This window comes from Paramisgurnus dabryanus, chromosome 1, assembly GCF_030506205.2.
Source record: "Paramisgurnus dabryanus chromosome 1, PD_genome_1.1, whole genome shotgun sequence".
NCBI classification, from domain to species: domain Eukaryota; kingdom Metazoa; phylum Chordata; class Actinopteri; order Cypriniformes; family Cobitidae; genus Paramisgurnus; species Paramisgurnus dabryanus.
In genome coordinates this window covers 35520760-35537279 of record NC_133337.1, presented here as the reverse complement: position 1 = coordinate 35537279, position 16520 = coordinate 35520760, and the positions used below count along the sequence as shown (strand labels likewise).

Sequence of the window (16520 nt, the reverse complement as noted above, 5' to 3'; positions counted from 1 at the left end):
AGATGAGTTTGAATCTTGACGAGTGAATTGTGGTCTGCTTAGGAAAGAATCATTAAACGCAACGTAAATTTTATAATTAAATGCTTAAAAGACGACGCGATTGATGAGATAAATTGTATGAATAATAATAATAACTCTGTTCTTTTTTGAATATACTTGACATAAAGTGCCATATTTTCTAAATAAAAAAATATACTTTTACAAATTTTCCAGCCATATAAACACTTTAGATAAAAAATGTATAGCTCTAATCGATTCAGACCTCTGCTCTACGGTTGGGTAAAGTGGAATATAACTAGACGAGGAGATCTCGTGCATGCCGGATCAGTAATGTGGAGTTCCACGATTCCGGAATTCGTGGGAATGCAATGTGCACTTGAAAGGTGATTGGTCACATTGGATTTCTACGAGGTACTTAAAAGTTCTTTCACTTTCTGTCCCACACACATTTAGACACAACAAATCTACAAGACAAAACAACACAGCATACCATACCATGCAAAACAAAGATTTTGGCCCCATAAAACTAGTATGGTAGTAGCTGCAGCATTGACCAAATTCGTTTTTTCTTGATTTACTGTAAATTTTCTGTTTTGGGTAAAAAATAAAGAAGCACTTGCATACGCAATGTACCGTAGCGTATCGTTTAAAGTCAAATTTTGGAAGTAACATTATCAGTAGCAATGGCATTATACGTCGTAAAGAGAGACCGTCACACCTCTGTGTACCATACAGAGGACTTTTACAGTACAGTTGTTAGCATTTTTCTCCATAGAGAAGGAAAAGTTTGTTCTTTTCAGTGTTCAAACAAATACAGTGTGACTGAACATTTATAAGCTTTCCAGCATTTCCAGAGTTAAAGCACGTCTTTCCTCTTGAACTCCCATAGGGGCTCATAAATTTTTAGTCAGTACCCTCAATAGCGGCCTTCCTTAAGTATTCGAGAATCTGAGAACTATAAAGTCCGTGCGCTGCATTTGTAGCGTCCGCATATATGCATGAAATCATATAATACAACCCAGACTGCGGTCAGTGCATTTTCCTCTGAAGTTCCGGCATCTTCTGCACGCATAGAGACTGCCTGATGTGCAAAGTGAAGCCGTGTAGAAATGCGACCCTGTAGATCAACACTTCCATTTTCTTGCCATTTCCATCGACGACTCGTCCTTGTCTTGCTCATTTACAGGTGAAAACCTCTGTGTTTTCGCTGCAGGTGTTGCATTTGACGAAGCAGCACCACTGGAATTTGCAGTTGCATTGCCACACCCGCGTGTACTGGTGGGTGTCGTGGCCACGGCCGCAGCACATCAGGTTGCAGCCATCCGCGTGAGGGGACGTATGGTTACAGAGGCGTCCCCGAGTTCCTGGGCTTCCCGTCGCAGCGTCCTCTTCGCAGTAGTTGGGCGAGCGCTCCAAATACACCAAGTCCGTGTCCGTGGGCTTTATGTATCCGCGAGACTGCTTTAGCCGCAGGAAAGAGGGCTGTCGAAAACGCGTGGCTCGCACGGCCTCCACCTCCACAGCGGCGGCGTAGCGCTCCTTCAGCACGTAGCCGATCTCCCGAAATTTCGGCAGAGTTGTCCAGCAGGTCTTTGTGGTGCATGAGCCGGAAACACCGTGGCATTTACATTCCAGCTTCATGCTTTCTTCTAGAACCTGCAGAAAAGGAAAGAACCTGGTGTTACTAAAAAAGCGCATTTTGCACATAGTTGGTTTTTCGTTACAATTGAAACTTATACTGTTCTTACGCAACGTTCGCCAATATTTCCAGATGGAAAATCTGTGAACTTTAAAATTGAGATTGACATGGAAAAGTCAAAGAGTATAAAAATGGTCAGTAGCTGTCACTGGGGCTGTACCCTTTTGAAAGGTCCTAATATGTATAATTTAGGTACAGATATGTGTACATTTGGTACCAGTGTGTACCTCTGAGGTACCAATACATACATTTGAGGTACTAATATGCACTCTTTGTTAACAATATAGACCTTTGAGGTAACAATATGCGCTCCTTGGTACCAACATGTACCTCTGAGGTACCATATATACATTTGAGGTACTAATATGCGCTCTTTGGTACCAATATAGACATTTGAGGTACTAATATGTGCTCTTTGGTACCAACATGTACCTGTGAGGTACCAATATATACATACTTTTGAGATACTAATATGCACTCTTTGATACCAATATGTACCTCTGAGGTACCAATATATACATTTGAGGTACTAATATGCGCTCTTTGGTACCAACATGTACCTGTGAGGTACCAATATATACATACTTTTGAGATACTAATATGCGCTCTTTGGTACCCACATGTACCTCTGAGGTACCAATATATGCATTTGATTTACTAACATGTGCTCTTTGGTACCAACATGTACCTGTGAGGTACCAATATATACATACTTTTGAGATACTAATATGCGCTCTTTGGTACCAACATGTACCTCTGAGGTACCAATATATACATTTGAGGTACTTATATGCGCTCCTTGGTACCAACATGACCTTTGAGGTACCAATATATACATACTTTTGAGATACTAATATGTACTCTTTGATACCAATATGTACCTCTGAGGTACCAATAAATACATTTGAGGTACTAATATGCGCTCTTTGGTACCTTTATGTAACTCTGAGGTACCAATATATACATTTGATTTACTAACATGCGCTCTTTGGTACCAATATAGACATTTGAGGTACTAATATGTGCTCTTTGGTACCAACATGTACCTGTGAGGTACCAATATATACATACTTTTGAGATACTAATATGCGCTCTTTGGTACCAACATGTACCTCTGAGGTACCAATATATACATTTGAGATACTAATATGCGCTCTTTGGTACCAACATGTACCTCCTAGGTACCAATATATGCATTTGATTTACTAACATGTGCTCTTTGGTACCAACATGTACCTGTGAGGTACCAATATATACATACTTTTGAGATACTAATATGCGCTCTTTGGTACCAACATGTAACTCTGAGGTACCAATATATACATACTCTTGAGATACTAATATGCGCTCTTTGGTACCAACATGTACCTCTGAGGTACCAATATATGCATTTGATTTACTAACATGTGCTCTTTGTTACCAATATAGACATTTGAGGTACTAATATGGGCTCTTTATTGCCAATATGTACCTCTGAGGTATCAATATATACATTTGAGGTACTAATATGCACTCTTTGGTACCAACATGTACCTCTGAGGTACCAATTTATACATTTGATTTACTAACATGCGCTCTTAGGTACCATTATAGACATTTAAGGTACTAATATGCGCTCTTTGGTACCAACATGTACCTCTGAGGTACCAATATATGCATTTGATTTACTAACATGTGCTCTTTGGTACCAATATAGACATTTGAGGTACTAATATGGGCTCTTTATTGCCAATATGTACCTCTGAGGTATCAATATATACATTTGAGGTACTAATATGCACTCTTTGGTACCAACATGTACCTCTGAGGTACCAATTTATACATTTGATTTACTAACATGCGCTCTTTGGTACCATTATAGACATTTGAGGTACTAATATGCACTCTTTGGTACCAACATGTACCTCTGAGGTACCAATATATACATTTGATTTACTAACATGCACTCTTTGGTACCAATATAGACATTTGAGGTACTAATATGCACTCTTTTGTACCAGTATGTACATTTGAGGTACTAATATGCACTCTTTGGTACCAACATGTACCTCTGAGGTACCAATATATACATTTGAGGTACTAATATGCGCTCTTTGGTACCAATATGTACCTCTGAGGTACCAATATATACATTTGAGATACTAATATGCGCTCTTTGGTACCAATATATACATTTGAGATACTAATATGCGCTCTTTGGTACCAATATATACATTTGAGGTACTAATATGCGCTCTTTGGTACCAATATATACATTTGAGATACTAATATGCGCTCTTTGGTACCAATATGTAACTCTGAGGTACCAATATATACATTTGATTTACTAACATGCGCTCTTTGGTACCAATATAGACATTTGAGGTACTAATATGCACTCTTTGGTACCAGTATGTACATTTGAGGTACTAATATGCACTCTTTGGTACCAACATGTACCTCTGAGGTACCAATATATACATTTGAGGTACTAATATGCGCTCTTTGGTACCAATATGTACCTCTGAGGTACCAATATATACATTTGAGGTACTAACATGCGCTCTTTGGTACCAATATATACATTTGAGATACTAATATGCGCTCTTTGGTACCAATATGTAACTCTGAGGTACCAATATATACATTTGATTTACTAACATGCGCTCTTTGGTACCAATATAGACATTTGAGGTACTAATATGTGCTCCTTGGTACCAACATGTACCTGTGAGGTACCAATATATACATACTTTTGAGGTACAAATATGCGCTCTTTGGAACCAATATGTACCTCTGAGGTATCAATATATACATTTGAGGTACTAATATGCGCTCTTTGGTACCAATATGTACCTCTGAGGTACCAATATATAAATTTGAGGTACTATTATGAACTCTTTAGTGCTAAAGGTTTACTTTTTTTAGGGACCAGGTAGTTAAAATATCTATATAAATGATAGAAATTTTACTATATGTTTTTCAGTATAAAGTTTTTAATTTACTAATACTTGCTCTCTTTGCTAACTCTTAAATATATTTATTTAATTGAAGAGTAATGGAAATTCATTGCCCTGTGTGGCTGCCAACCCTGATGTGCACATTTAAATGACCTATAAATCTATGATATTCAGGACTTGCATTTTATTTTACTAAAACTTGAAAACACAAAAATTTGACTTTACATGTAACAATTTATTTTGGCTGTTATTTCTGTATTTAATATGCTCTATCCGCTTTGTATTTCTTGTCAGTACCCCAGAGAGCTACTCTATAAGAGATGTCTTCATCAGTGGCCTCGAATTCTGTGGTTGTGAATTCATGTAGCTGATGTGCAAGGGAAATACTTGACATTTTAGCCTGACTCTTTTCAGCTATTTGAACCAAAACCCATTATTCAATGCGTCCTGAGAGCTGTCGCAATACGTAATGCCAGATATCTGTCAAAACCGAGAGGAAAAAATATGTTGTAGCCAAATCGTACCCTGTAATTTTCTCTACCTTCCGAAGGGCCACATCAAAGACCGAGAGAAATGTCCGTAACTCTCAAGTACCCATTTGTGTATATGGTTACACTCGAGTTAAAAGCAGTTTTCTATTTGGCCGTTTGATGTGTTACTGATACGTTCAACAGACAGATGTACTTGATAGTTGACTTTTACCCATTTACTCCAGTGTTAATATTACCCTTTAATGAGAGGGATTTGAGATTCAAATTGTAAGTAGTAATATGCCAAAGTTATAAAGTCTTCAAAGTCTTGGTATTAAATCAGTGAATAACACAGTTCATGGCCAGTGTGAACGAAATCACATAGTGACGATCATTTCATTTACATGTAGGGATGTAAACTCCAGGCATAACTCTACATTTGACTGGATAACATGAGTTAGGCCTGTACAGTAAGTTTGATTATATCATGAGATTAGCTATTATATACTGTATTTAAAGTTAATGCTTACTAAATTAATGAATAACTGACTTTGTATTTACCGATCACATTACATATGTAGGGTGGGGTTTGGTGAGAAGACAGAAGTTCACTTACAGCACCTCTGTGCCTATTATAATAAATAATTTTTAGCTGCTTAAATTTATACCTTTCTACCAGCCTCATTGTTGTGCAGGTTCATCAATCTTCTTGCATTTTTTTTAATCTCTCGGGCATCCACAAAGCGCCTGGAGAACTCCATTCCGTATTTAACGTCCGCTGAACAGCCGCCCCATTTCCAGCCTTCTTCCTGGTCATGATAGCCCTGCTTTTCTCTGTCGCAGCCACAGTGGCTCATGTTGCCCTGACTGCAGGCTGCTGTCACAGCATGGGCGACACCAGCAGCGGTGATGGCGTAGGTAAACGCAGCCTCCTTGCTGCCTAGGGAGAAAAGACGAGATTGGTAATGTTAAAATGATTTCAAGTCATTGACAACACAAAGTTGTCATTAGATGTTTACATTGTGGCTATATAGCCCTACACCCATACATACCAGACTTGTTCAAGTCTCCCTGTAGTCAAGAATTTTTTTTCTGTGAGAATCATAATAGCATATGTAAAAGTTTAACATGTCATGGTTATTTCTTCATGCTTTAAAACGTCTTGAATGTAACTCTACACCCTTGCCTCATGTAGTATTATATGTGGATCTATGAATATGTAAATTAGTCCCCGCCTCTACTCTATTGCACAGTTCAGATTGTATATATGAATATGCTAACTTGTACCTGCCTCCGCTCTGTCGGCCCACCTCGGACCATAGATATATATGTCAATAGATGCTACAATGAGCAATTTCAGACACATAAATGCTAAATTCGGTTTCAAACAATGCATATGTGAACAATGTGTTTGCAGCATTAATCTTTAAGCGCTGATGTTAAGCAGCACAGAAACAGAGCTTAAGTCGTTTTAGCTCTGAGTCTAAGCAGCATCTATACATAATATTTACAACTCGATTTACATGTTCAACTTTTTTGATTGGTTACGCGTTTGTGACTTTGAAAACCAAGGCGATTTTAAAGTGGACATTTCACAAGATTTTAAATAAATCTTTGATGTCTTCAGAGTACGTATGTGAAGTTTAAGCTCAAAATATCATATAGATGATTTATAATAGCATGTTAAAATTGCCACTTTATAGGTGTGAGCAAAAATGTGCCATTTTGGGTGTGTCCTTTTAAATGCAAATGAGTTGATCTCTGCACTAAATGGCAGTATTGTGGTTGGATCATACAGATTAAGGGGTGGTATTATCCCCTTCTGACATCACAGGGGGAGCCAAATTTCAATTACCTATTTTTTCCACATGCTTGTAGAGAATGGTTTACCAAAACTAAGTTACTGGGTTGATCTTTTTCACATTTTCTAGGTTGATAGAAGCACTTGGGACCCAATTATACCACTTAAACATGATTTTCATTATATGTCCCCTTTAAATGGCGGAATGAGACCGTCCAATTTTATGGAGAAAATACTCCGCAATTGTGTTAAATAATGAATTTGCACATCTTAAAACATATTAAAAACAGCACATAGAAATATACACAACAATAAAAACCTGATTTTCCCCACAGTGGGACTTTTTTAACTGTCATTTTCCATTTAACCCCAAGAACTTGAATAGGATTTCTTACAGGATTTTTTGAATAGCGATGAAGCTACACTGTAAAAAGGTAAAACTCCAGGAGGAAGCAGTCGTGATCTACGGAAAAATATAAGGAGACTAAACTGACCCCTGCTGGTGGACCTTTATAGAAAGACCACTGAGGTTAGTATGAATGGACGAATTGCCACAAAGATCTCTCTATACTCTTTACTGTTGTCTATGGAGACAAAACCGTTAATGCATTATTAAATACCAAATTACTTTTTTTGTTTTAAGTCCCTAAACCTTTTGGTTGCACGGCAAAACTTTTTAAGTACCATGTTTTTAAATAACCAATCAGGTGTTCATAATTTAGAATTTTGCAACTGCATTTTTGTATATACTGACTTGCATTAACTCTATGAACAGGAAATATAAAATTGCTGGTTTCTTAAATAAGCTATTAACTTTTGTCAAGATACTATGCTGACAGTCCATACTGGCAAAGCATTAATGCGCAGAATCTTGAAAAAAACAACTGCGGTCTGTACTCAAAGCTAACATTGTGGTCGAAACACTGATTATCTGGTTATACTAAGCTTGGAAATTTCCCTTATCCGGCTAAGATCTAGTCTTTATACTACTGGACACGTAATGCATGTCTGGATTTATTGATGAGCTTTCCCTACCATTTATCCCCATGGATTTTGTGGGCATACTCGGTGCCTTTTTAGTAAAGTCCAAAATGGCTATAAAATAACATTTTATCCTGAAATGACCATCCAGGCATGTTCACGGAATCTGAGAAATCCAGAGAACCTTAAGATTTATTTTTCCATTTGTTGCAAAGTAGTTAGGAATACCGTTCTAGCTATAGCTCAATGGATGTCTGCATATGAGAAGGTGCAACTCACAATGTCTTGCTACGATTACCAGTTATAGTTGTCTAATCATGATGTTCAGACCAGTGCTAAGACACCATTCGCCCAACAGAACACGAGAGCAGTTCACACACACTATAATCCAATAAAATGCACCTTCTTTAGCTTTCCTAAGAAATAGGAGCATGTTGTGTTGATTCAACAGCCCCAAAAGAGTGATTGTTACCAGGACCATTGGATTAAACACAGCCCTGCGATGCACTCCGACCGAAACAAAATATTTCTGACTGAAAGGCAATTTATATGGAATACTATATATTAAAGCCATATTACTGCGTGTTTTCCCATTTGAGGTCCATACAAGATCAGCAAATGTCTGAATGTTTTTCTGAAAGACATTTTTCAAAGTAATTACAATGGCAGAAAGAACTCAAAGACAGGGCTGTGTTACTCAATGCAACTGCATACGCTGTTAACCTTTATCGTTTCTTATTTTACAGGACTAATCCATTCGCACCCAAACTCTGTTCAACACTCACAACCAAAACACCAAAGCACAGCTCGTCGGGCTGAACCTACTGACCTACTCTCAGCTCTTGCCCAAAGACCGTCCTCTCTCCAAGGGCAGAGCAGTTCCATCGCCCGTAGCGAAACTGATACTGGCACTCGTTGATGCCCAACTGAGCGCCCTCCCCGATGATGATGATGGCATCTGGGCGGCTTTGACAGATGGCACGTTGTCGGGGAGCCAGACCGGGAATCTTGTTGCAGATGATGTTCGCACCCAAAGCCACCACTGAAGACAAAGCCCTTTGGAGGAGACCAGACACACTGACATCAGATGTACCAGCAGATGTAGATCAGGTATACAGGAAGCACAAAACATTTGCAGTTTTTAAATCTAAGAGCTCAGAACCTATGTAGTGCCTGTAAATGTTTTGTATGGAAATTGCCAAACTTCTCTCATGCTAAAAAGAAAATGTAAGTATCTAAACAGAACAACACACATCTTATAAAGCTTCTACGTGCAAGCATAGACCTGAACTTGATCTAAAAGGGATGTGGGTCCTCTGCAGTGTCTAAACAGATTAGCAAATCAAACATGCTATTTTACAGTTAAATACAATGTGATCAGAGGATATTTGGCCCTATTTAAAATGAAACCACACATAAAATACGGATTAATCTTACAAAAGCTGTCAATTTTTCATTGTACTACTGTCAATCATTTCAAATCCAAAAATCAACCTGCTGTATACACATGTAATCCTGACACATTGGTAGATGCTAGTACCACTGATGACAAAATGAAGTCCCATTGTATGGTACAGCGTGCAGCTATGTCCTGATTTAAAACTAAAGGTATGTTTGAGCCGTATATTAAAACCCATAAGACGTGTTTATGCTATAAAGACTTAAACAAATTGGAAAAAAAAGAAAAAAAAATTGTACATCTGTCAGGACTTAATTTACTTCATTGCAGCCACTTAACACAAACACAATTCATCCTCACCTTTCACCCTGTATACTGTACATGCCTAAATGTAAATTTTCATATGCAATAATTTATAATAGCCTACATAAATTCCATCAGAAAAATGCTTGTTTCAATGCATGGTTGGGTAAAACATGGACTAACATGGGTTAAATTATCTTTTGATATAGACTATGCCCATATTTGACCCACCCAGCATTTTATAGTGTATGAATATGAGTTAAAAACCTTAGTATTCACTTTTATACACGTGACTCTTTATGTTAAATCGACTTGGAATGCATTCAGTCTATACATTTTATCAGCATGTGTTCCCTGTAAAAGGTCTCTCTCTCTCTCTCTTCACAATGCTCAGTCTTCACAGGTGCATTAAAAATATTACTTAAAACATTTAAAAATGATGAAGGACTACGTGCCTGTGCAATTTCCTATAATAAAAAAAACTTGCTTAAATTGACCCCAGCAGTCGATGGACCCATGCGCCTCAGGAATAAGGAAATAGAGTTTCAAACCTACAGGTAGCTGCCGCTGGTGAGGATGAGGAAGATCTGGGGGTAGTAGATGGAAAGCAGTGCACCGCAAGATGAGATGCTGCGCATGGTGACATTGAAGAGAAAGCGAATGAGCGAGTAAATTCCCAGCGCGCGCTGAAGTCTCCTCGTGGCGTTCACGCTGCTGCTCGGCGCGCCGCGGACCGTGCGTGAGCTGCGGGCGCGGGGACACGATCCGTCATCTCCTGCATGCGCGATACGGGCTGCTTCACAGACTGATGGGTGATTTTAGGGATTTTGGGTCTTGTGTCTGTGCTTTGCCATTGGCAGAGGGGGGACACTGCAGTCCGCCCACCTTTACGGGCACGCTTGAGTGACATCTCCGCCTTTTTTTGCGTTATGTATCGAGGTTGGTGAGAAACGGACGTAGTTGTGGGATGTATGTGTGAAACTTTTTATAACGTTTTATAAACGCTTAATAATAACAGTATTTGGTCTTGGTCAGGTGCGTAAAAAAACTTTCTTTTATAGATTGTAGAGAAAAAAGTAAAAGCCAAGGATTTAAAGTGTTGCATGTGGGCAAACTACAATTCCTCTCTGTAAATGATGCATGCAACTTCTCTCATCACTTTTAAAGGCAAGCATGGTTCACCAATACAATTTGCAAACTAAACTAAAAAAAAAATCCTCTGGAAAATACAGAAGTATCACGTATGCAACTAAAAACGCATAGCAATGCATCTCGTGGCATTTAATCATTTATCATTTTTCACAGTGCACGGTTTTTCTTGTAAGATCGTGCAAATAAAAGTTACATCCATAAATAAAATTGTTGATGCGCATCTATACGCTTTACTGAATTACAGCTCCCTCTAGTGGCAAGTATTGGAAGTGTGCTATGCTGTCATGTGTAATGGCACTTCAAAGATGTACCCGCAGTCGGCCCTGTGTTAAAAACAGCCAAAGAAACAAATAGAGGACATGTTAAATTGTTTTGGGATGCATGAACAAATTCCCTGCAGTCTAAGCGGGCCAACGTGCAAACAAATTCACTGTCACTCGTAAAGATGCTCTATGCAAACAGCAGCTTGTTTGCCCTAAGGCACGGCAGCTTGGACAGGGCAGAAGGTGGAGACGTAATGGTACAACATCATAAAGCTTCAAAGGATGAACGTGTTTATGAGCCGGTGTCCCTCAGTAGTGCAGAGATCAAAGTGCAGTTACTACTCACAATTTCTGATTCTGTTTGTATATAGTTGTTGCAGGGGAGTACAGGGTTTACTTGGAAAAATAGGCTATTGCAAATTCAAGTTGATAACTTTCGTATGTATCTGTCTACTGGCATTGTGATGGCTGTCAGACCTGCAGGCATTATAGCCTATGCATGCTCGCCGTTCTTGTTTTGCGATTCTTGTAGTTTTTTTTCCTGTATGCTGGGTTGGACTTTATTTTAAGGAGTCATTGTTACAGTGTAAGTGTTACAGAATGTACTTACTATAATGTTAGGGTTTGTTTTGTGGCCAGTTATACATGATTTATTGTTATTACTAGTAATTACTATACAAGTGCAGGTTACTGCTATTTTAAAACAACTAATATATAATAATGGATGATATTCGGTCAGGCCCCTGAAAGAGGGAGAGAAATGCAAAAAAGGGGAAAATCCCATCAAATGGCTTTGTTAGTGTTTCTGACCACAGAGCTCTCCAGCCAAAACTGCATTTTTTTTTTTAGCTATGCTCGCCTCTTATTCTTTGGAAGGTACACAAATGGAATCTAATTCTTTACATCTTCGCGATCGCAGATGGGAAAAATTGACAATTTTCCTAAGAATCTTGAGGGAAAATCTTCTTGTCTCATTGCATTTTGTCTATGCCCCATTTGCTTGTAAACTCCAGCAGATAAGCCAGCTTGTTTAGTACTCTTGTTCTGTGCTACACTGAATGGAAAGTGGTCATGAATAACCCCCACCCCTCCATCAATGCTATTGGCTTTAGTTCTTCATCTGCAGTTACTTTCTGAGTATGCACCCTGTGACATCTACAGTACGAGTCCAACTGCGTGCACGATCAACAAGCTGGTAAATCATAGTTTGATTTGTTCACGATTATGATGCTGTGTACATATGGATGCAATTTTCTTTCACCAGCTCTGGGGATTTAGCGGAGATATTTTTTTAGGAACATGTCCTCTCAATTACTGTCTGTATATTTTTTAACTTTTTGCAAATAGATGCGATCAAATACAGAGAAATTAAACTGCATACTTTCATTATTGTATTGCTTATAAATGTCTGTGTAAATCACATATTTCCTATAAGTTCTTCCAGAATTGATTCTTTTTCTTTCCCTCCCACTCGAAACATAAAACAGATGCTGGTACAGCTACCCACAAACAGACACAGAAACAGCTGGAGACATGCAAGCAGTGACAGTGTAATTTAATATATAAAAAGACCCACATGACATTCTACCACATGCTAATAATTCTAAAACTGTCCAAATGCTATATTATATTATAGACTGTGCACATCTTTGAAATTGATGTGCAGAAACATAATGAGTTGCACATTTATTAATAACATTGCTGCAACATAGGTTTTTGTGCTTGTAGAAATAAATGAAAAGTGAAAAATGAATAAAATCTTACGTTTGCTTTTAAAAAGTGCAATATTCAATCTTTCCAATAGAGGGAGACAGAGCTCCACAAAAGTGATCCCCCAATGTTCTGACCAGGCTTTCACCCCTCACTGGTGTAAGGATATCCACCCTATCTGTCCCTCCATCAAAATAACCTCCCCATGTCAGGTTTAGCACATGCCTAACCTTCCCATACGCGTAACCTTTACGCCTACCAGAGCAGTTGGTTTAAACCTCCACAAGGGGGCTCTACTTGACAGCCTATCTTGCAGAAGATTAAGAACTCTGCTGCTGCCCCAAATGGGATCTGTACCTCACTGCACCCGCCATCTTGTTTCCCGCCCTCTCAAGTATAAACTTATCCACTGTCGATTAAAGCTGAATCAGGACTGTTAGGGTCAGACCCAAAGCATGCCTTTTATTTGAAATACAAATATCAAAAATCATATCGCATGGGCTGTTAAAACCCATTTAGTGTCCATAAATGTGACAGTGTCTATGATGTAGGGATTATATTTTTATTAACAACCATTTGAGCAAGGTCTTTCAAATGTTGCACTTAAAGGATTATAGGGACATTCGGCAGGACTTAAAGTGCAATGGAAATATGACGTTATTGCCATTTTTATTGTTCACTACAAAAGAATGCAAACTATGAATTATTGTATACAATCGTATACTATATAACAACAGCCGTAACCCAGCTAACGGGGTCTGTATGCAATCACACGCATATGCAGAAAGCTCCCCTAAATGCCTACTACCAAAGGTGGATTTTTACTATTTTTCCACTGCATGTGACTGTATATCTAGGATGAATCAGAAACTGACAGGAGTTTAGACTACAGCGCTGTGCAGACACAGGTCGAGAGAGAAAGATGTAGAATGAACGCAAGATAAAAAGGTTGGGAGATGGGTAGAAAAGAGAGGCTTGTCGTTTTGTTGCCCATGTGATGAATGCCTGTTGGGACAACAGATGTGTGGTGATGTCATTTGGTGTGTGTGTGTGTTTGTGTGAGTGCATGGGGAGGAGCAATCGGAAAGTGCACTCATTCCAGCAATGAGAGAGAGGGAAGATGGAGGGTGGGGTGAAACGGGGCGCTTGACAGGCCTCTGAGCCCTTATTAGCTTCTCTGGTCTGTCGTGTAAATTGAAACTCTCGTACAGTATAGGTGCCGTTTAATAAATGACCCCTTTGGATTTTAGGTGGTTAAAAATGTTAAAGATTAAGCATATACATAAATTGTGTTAAACAAGTGAGTCCATGTTAAAAGTGTTGATGTTTGCCAGATCTAGTGGCTATAGTAAATAAAAATGAATATTTGTTTCTGGACACTTTAAACTTAAAGGGGCAGTTTCCCAAACAGGGTGTAGAGTAATTCAGGACTAGGCCTTGGTTATATTAGGACATTTAAGTAGTTTTCACAAACATCCCTTACAAAAAAATAACATTACTGATGTGCATCTTAAGACAAAACAATTGCACTGATACATGTTAAGATGTCAGTGACAGGTGTTTTTAAATTAAGGAAGCTAAAACATGCATTTTAGTCTGGGACTAAGCCCTGTCTGGGAATATTTTAAATAAGAACATGCATCAATTTTGTCCATATGACTGTAAGATATTTACGATGCTACGTTTTTACTTCATGTATACGTGTACTCTGTTTCTTTTCTTATTGTACACTTTCCCCCGATGTCAAAATACGCAAGGTGACCGTTTTTTTCTGAAGTAGTCCTTAGACTTTAGAGCTAATACAGTTTACATCAGGCAGAGTCCGACTAACATTTTTCTAGTTTTTTAAACTATGCATTATTTTGATGTTATACTGGCCAAATTCTCCTCTCAGCCAAGCACTAAATGGGTTTGTCTGTTCAAAGAGGGCATCTCTACATCCCGTTACCTTTCCATACCCTGTTGTCACCAACCAGCCACGTTGCACACAGCTATCTCTCAATAACAGACCACTGGAGGTTTCTGATTTAATTGTGGTTGTAATGTTAAACTTTTGCCTCTGTCTTCTGCCTCTTTCCGAGAGGCATAACAAGTCAATTGTTCTTGTGGTATGGCGTGACAATAGCTGTTTGTCATCATGTGGAGCCAGAAAGAGACAGGCCAGCACACACAGTAACTGCACTTCAGCACTGCCAGCACTAGACTCTCCCAGCAGGGTCACACCAAGGCCAAAGTACTCCTTGTCACACCATGTATTCCCTTGTCTTTTCTTGTGCGTGTATGTGAGCGAGTTTGTGCCAATTACTACAATATGATAACCTTTACGATTTTAACTTCCTACAGAGACACGCATTCAGTTCACCCCATTTGATATTTCAAGTAGGAAAGCAATTTGTATGAGTTGGGCCATGAAATTCTGTCATCATTTACTCATCCTCAAGTTGTTCCAAACTTCTTTTAAAAAAATGTTAATAACCAAACAGATCTGGGGCTCCATTCACTCTCATAGTATTATTTTTTTCATACTATGACAGTCAATGGTGCCCCTTGGTACAAACATTATTTAAAATATCTCTAATCTTATTAAGCAGAACAAAAATGCCTACAGAACAAAGTTGTTGTGCTGAATATGATTGAAGATATTTTGAAGAACGTTTGTAACCAAGCAAGTCTGGGGCACCATTGACTTCCATAGTATGAAAAAAATAATACTATGGAAGTGAATGGAACCCCAGATCTGTTTGATTATTAACATTTTTCAAAATGAAAATTATTCATGTTTGGAACAACTTAAGGATGAGTAAATGATGACAGAATTTTCGTTTTGGGGCTCCAATAAAAATAGCAAAAACACAAAAGTATCATTAAAGGACTTTTATCCACGCTGTAGCTTTTTGTGAAGAACAGACATATTTTAGTATTTTTTGCTCTGGAGTGTTGTTAACTGCTGTTTGAATCGAGTCAGTGATTTCAAATGATTCGTAAATGAATCACTCAGATTAGGTTTTGTGATCCGGTTAAAATGATTCATTGAACTTAGAAGTGTCATTCCAAGAACTGTATTATAATAAGACTGAGCCAAAGTCATACTGCCGGGTTACTGTGGGAACTTGATGTGAATATTTTAACCATGTCCATGTTTTCACTTTTGTAGCATATAAAATTTGAGTTTTTTGATATATATATATATATATATATATATATATATATATATATATATATATATATATATATATATATATATATATATATAAATGTCCTAAACGTTTAATTTCTTGGCCACAGATTAGTTTTAATCTCGAAATAAACGGGATTTTCCATGGAGAATTACTGTTGATAATGCACTTTAGTGCACGACTAAGGTTAATCTGTTTCTGGGAACCAAACCAAGATGATGCAAATATGAATACCAAGCAATGTAATCACATGAAATAAGCGATTGGAAAAAAGACATCTTTTTAGCGCTTGTCAAGTCAAAGAGAGATTTAGGAATTTTTAAGAGCCTAACAGACATCATATCAAAGCACCAGAACAAGGAGAAATCACCTTTTAATGTAAAGTGATACACACAGCTGTCCGGGTAAGCCGGGCTCACCATTTTTCACCTCACCTCAAACAAAGAGGCCATACAGAGCCAATACTCCGATTTTTTTGCTCCGGGCACTTGATTTACTATGAAGAAATGGGCATCACTATTCAGAATGTGTCATGGATGTTATCTGGCTTTGTGATAAAGTAATAGGTGTATTGTACCTTCAGCTGCGCTCTGGGTTTTATCATACGGTAGTTACCTTGAGATTGTA

General features: G+C 38.2%; 1 protein-coding gene across 1 annotated transcript; it reads right to left on the bottom strand.

Moving 5' to 3' along the window:
* Positions 1–70: 70 nt before the first annotated feature.
* On the bottom strand, positions 71–15304 carry wnt7ba (wingless-type MMTV integration site family, member 7Ba). Its single transcript, XM_065268712.2, has 4 exons — positions 10148–15304; positions 8720–8946; positions 5777–6048; positions 71–1656 (listed from the first exon to the last, which is right to left on the bottom strand). Exons 1-4 carry the CDS (start codon positions 10228–10230, stop codon positions 1177–1179), a joined length of 1062 nt encoding a protein of 353 aa, XP_065124784.1. The 5' UTR covers positions 10231–15304; the 3' UTR covers positions 71–1176.
* Positions 15305–16520: the final 1216 nt, after the last annotated feature.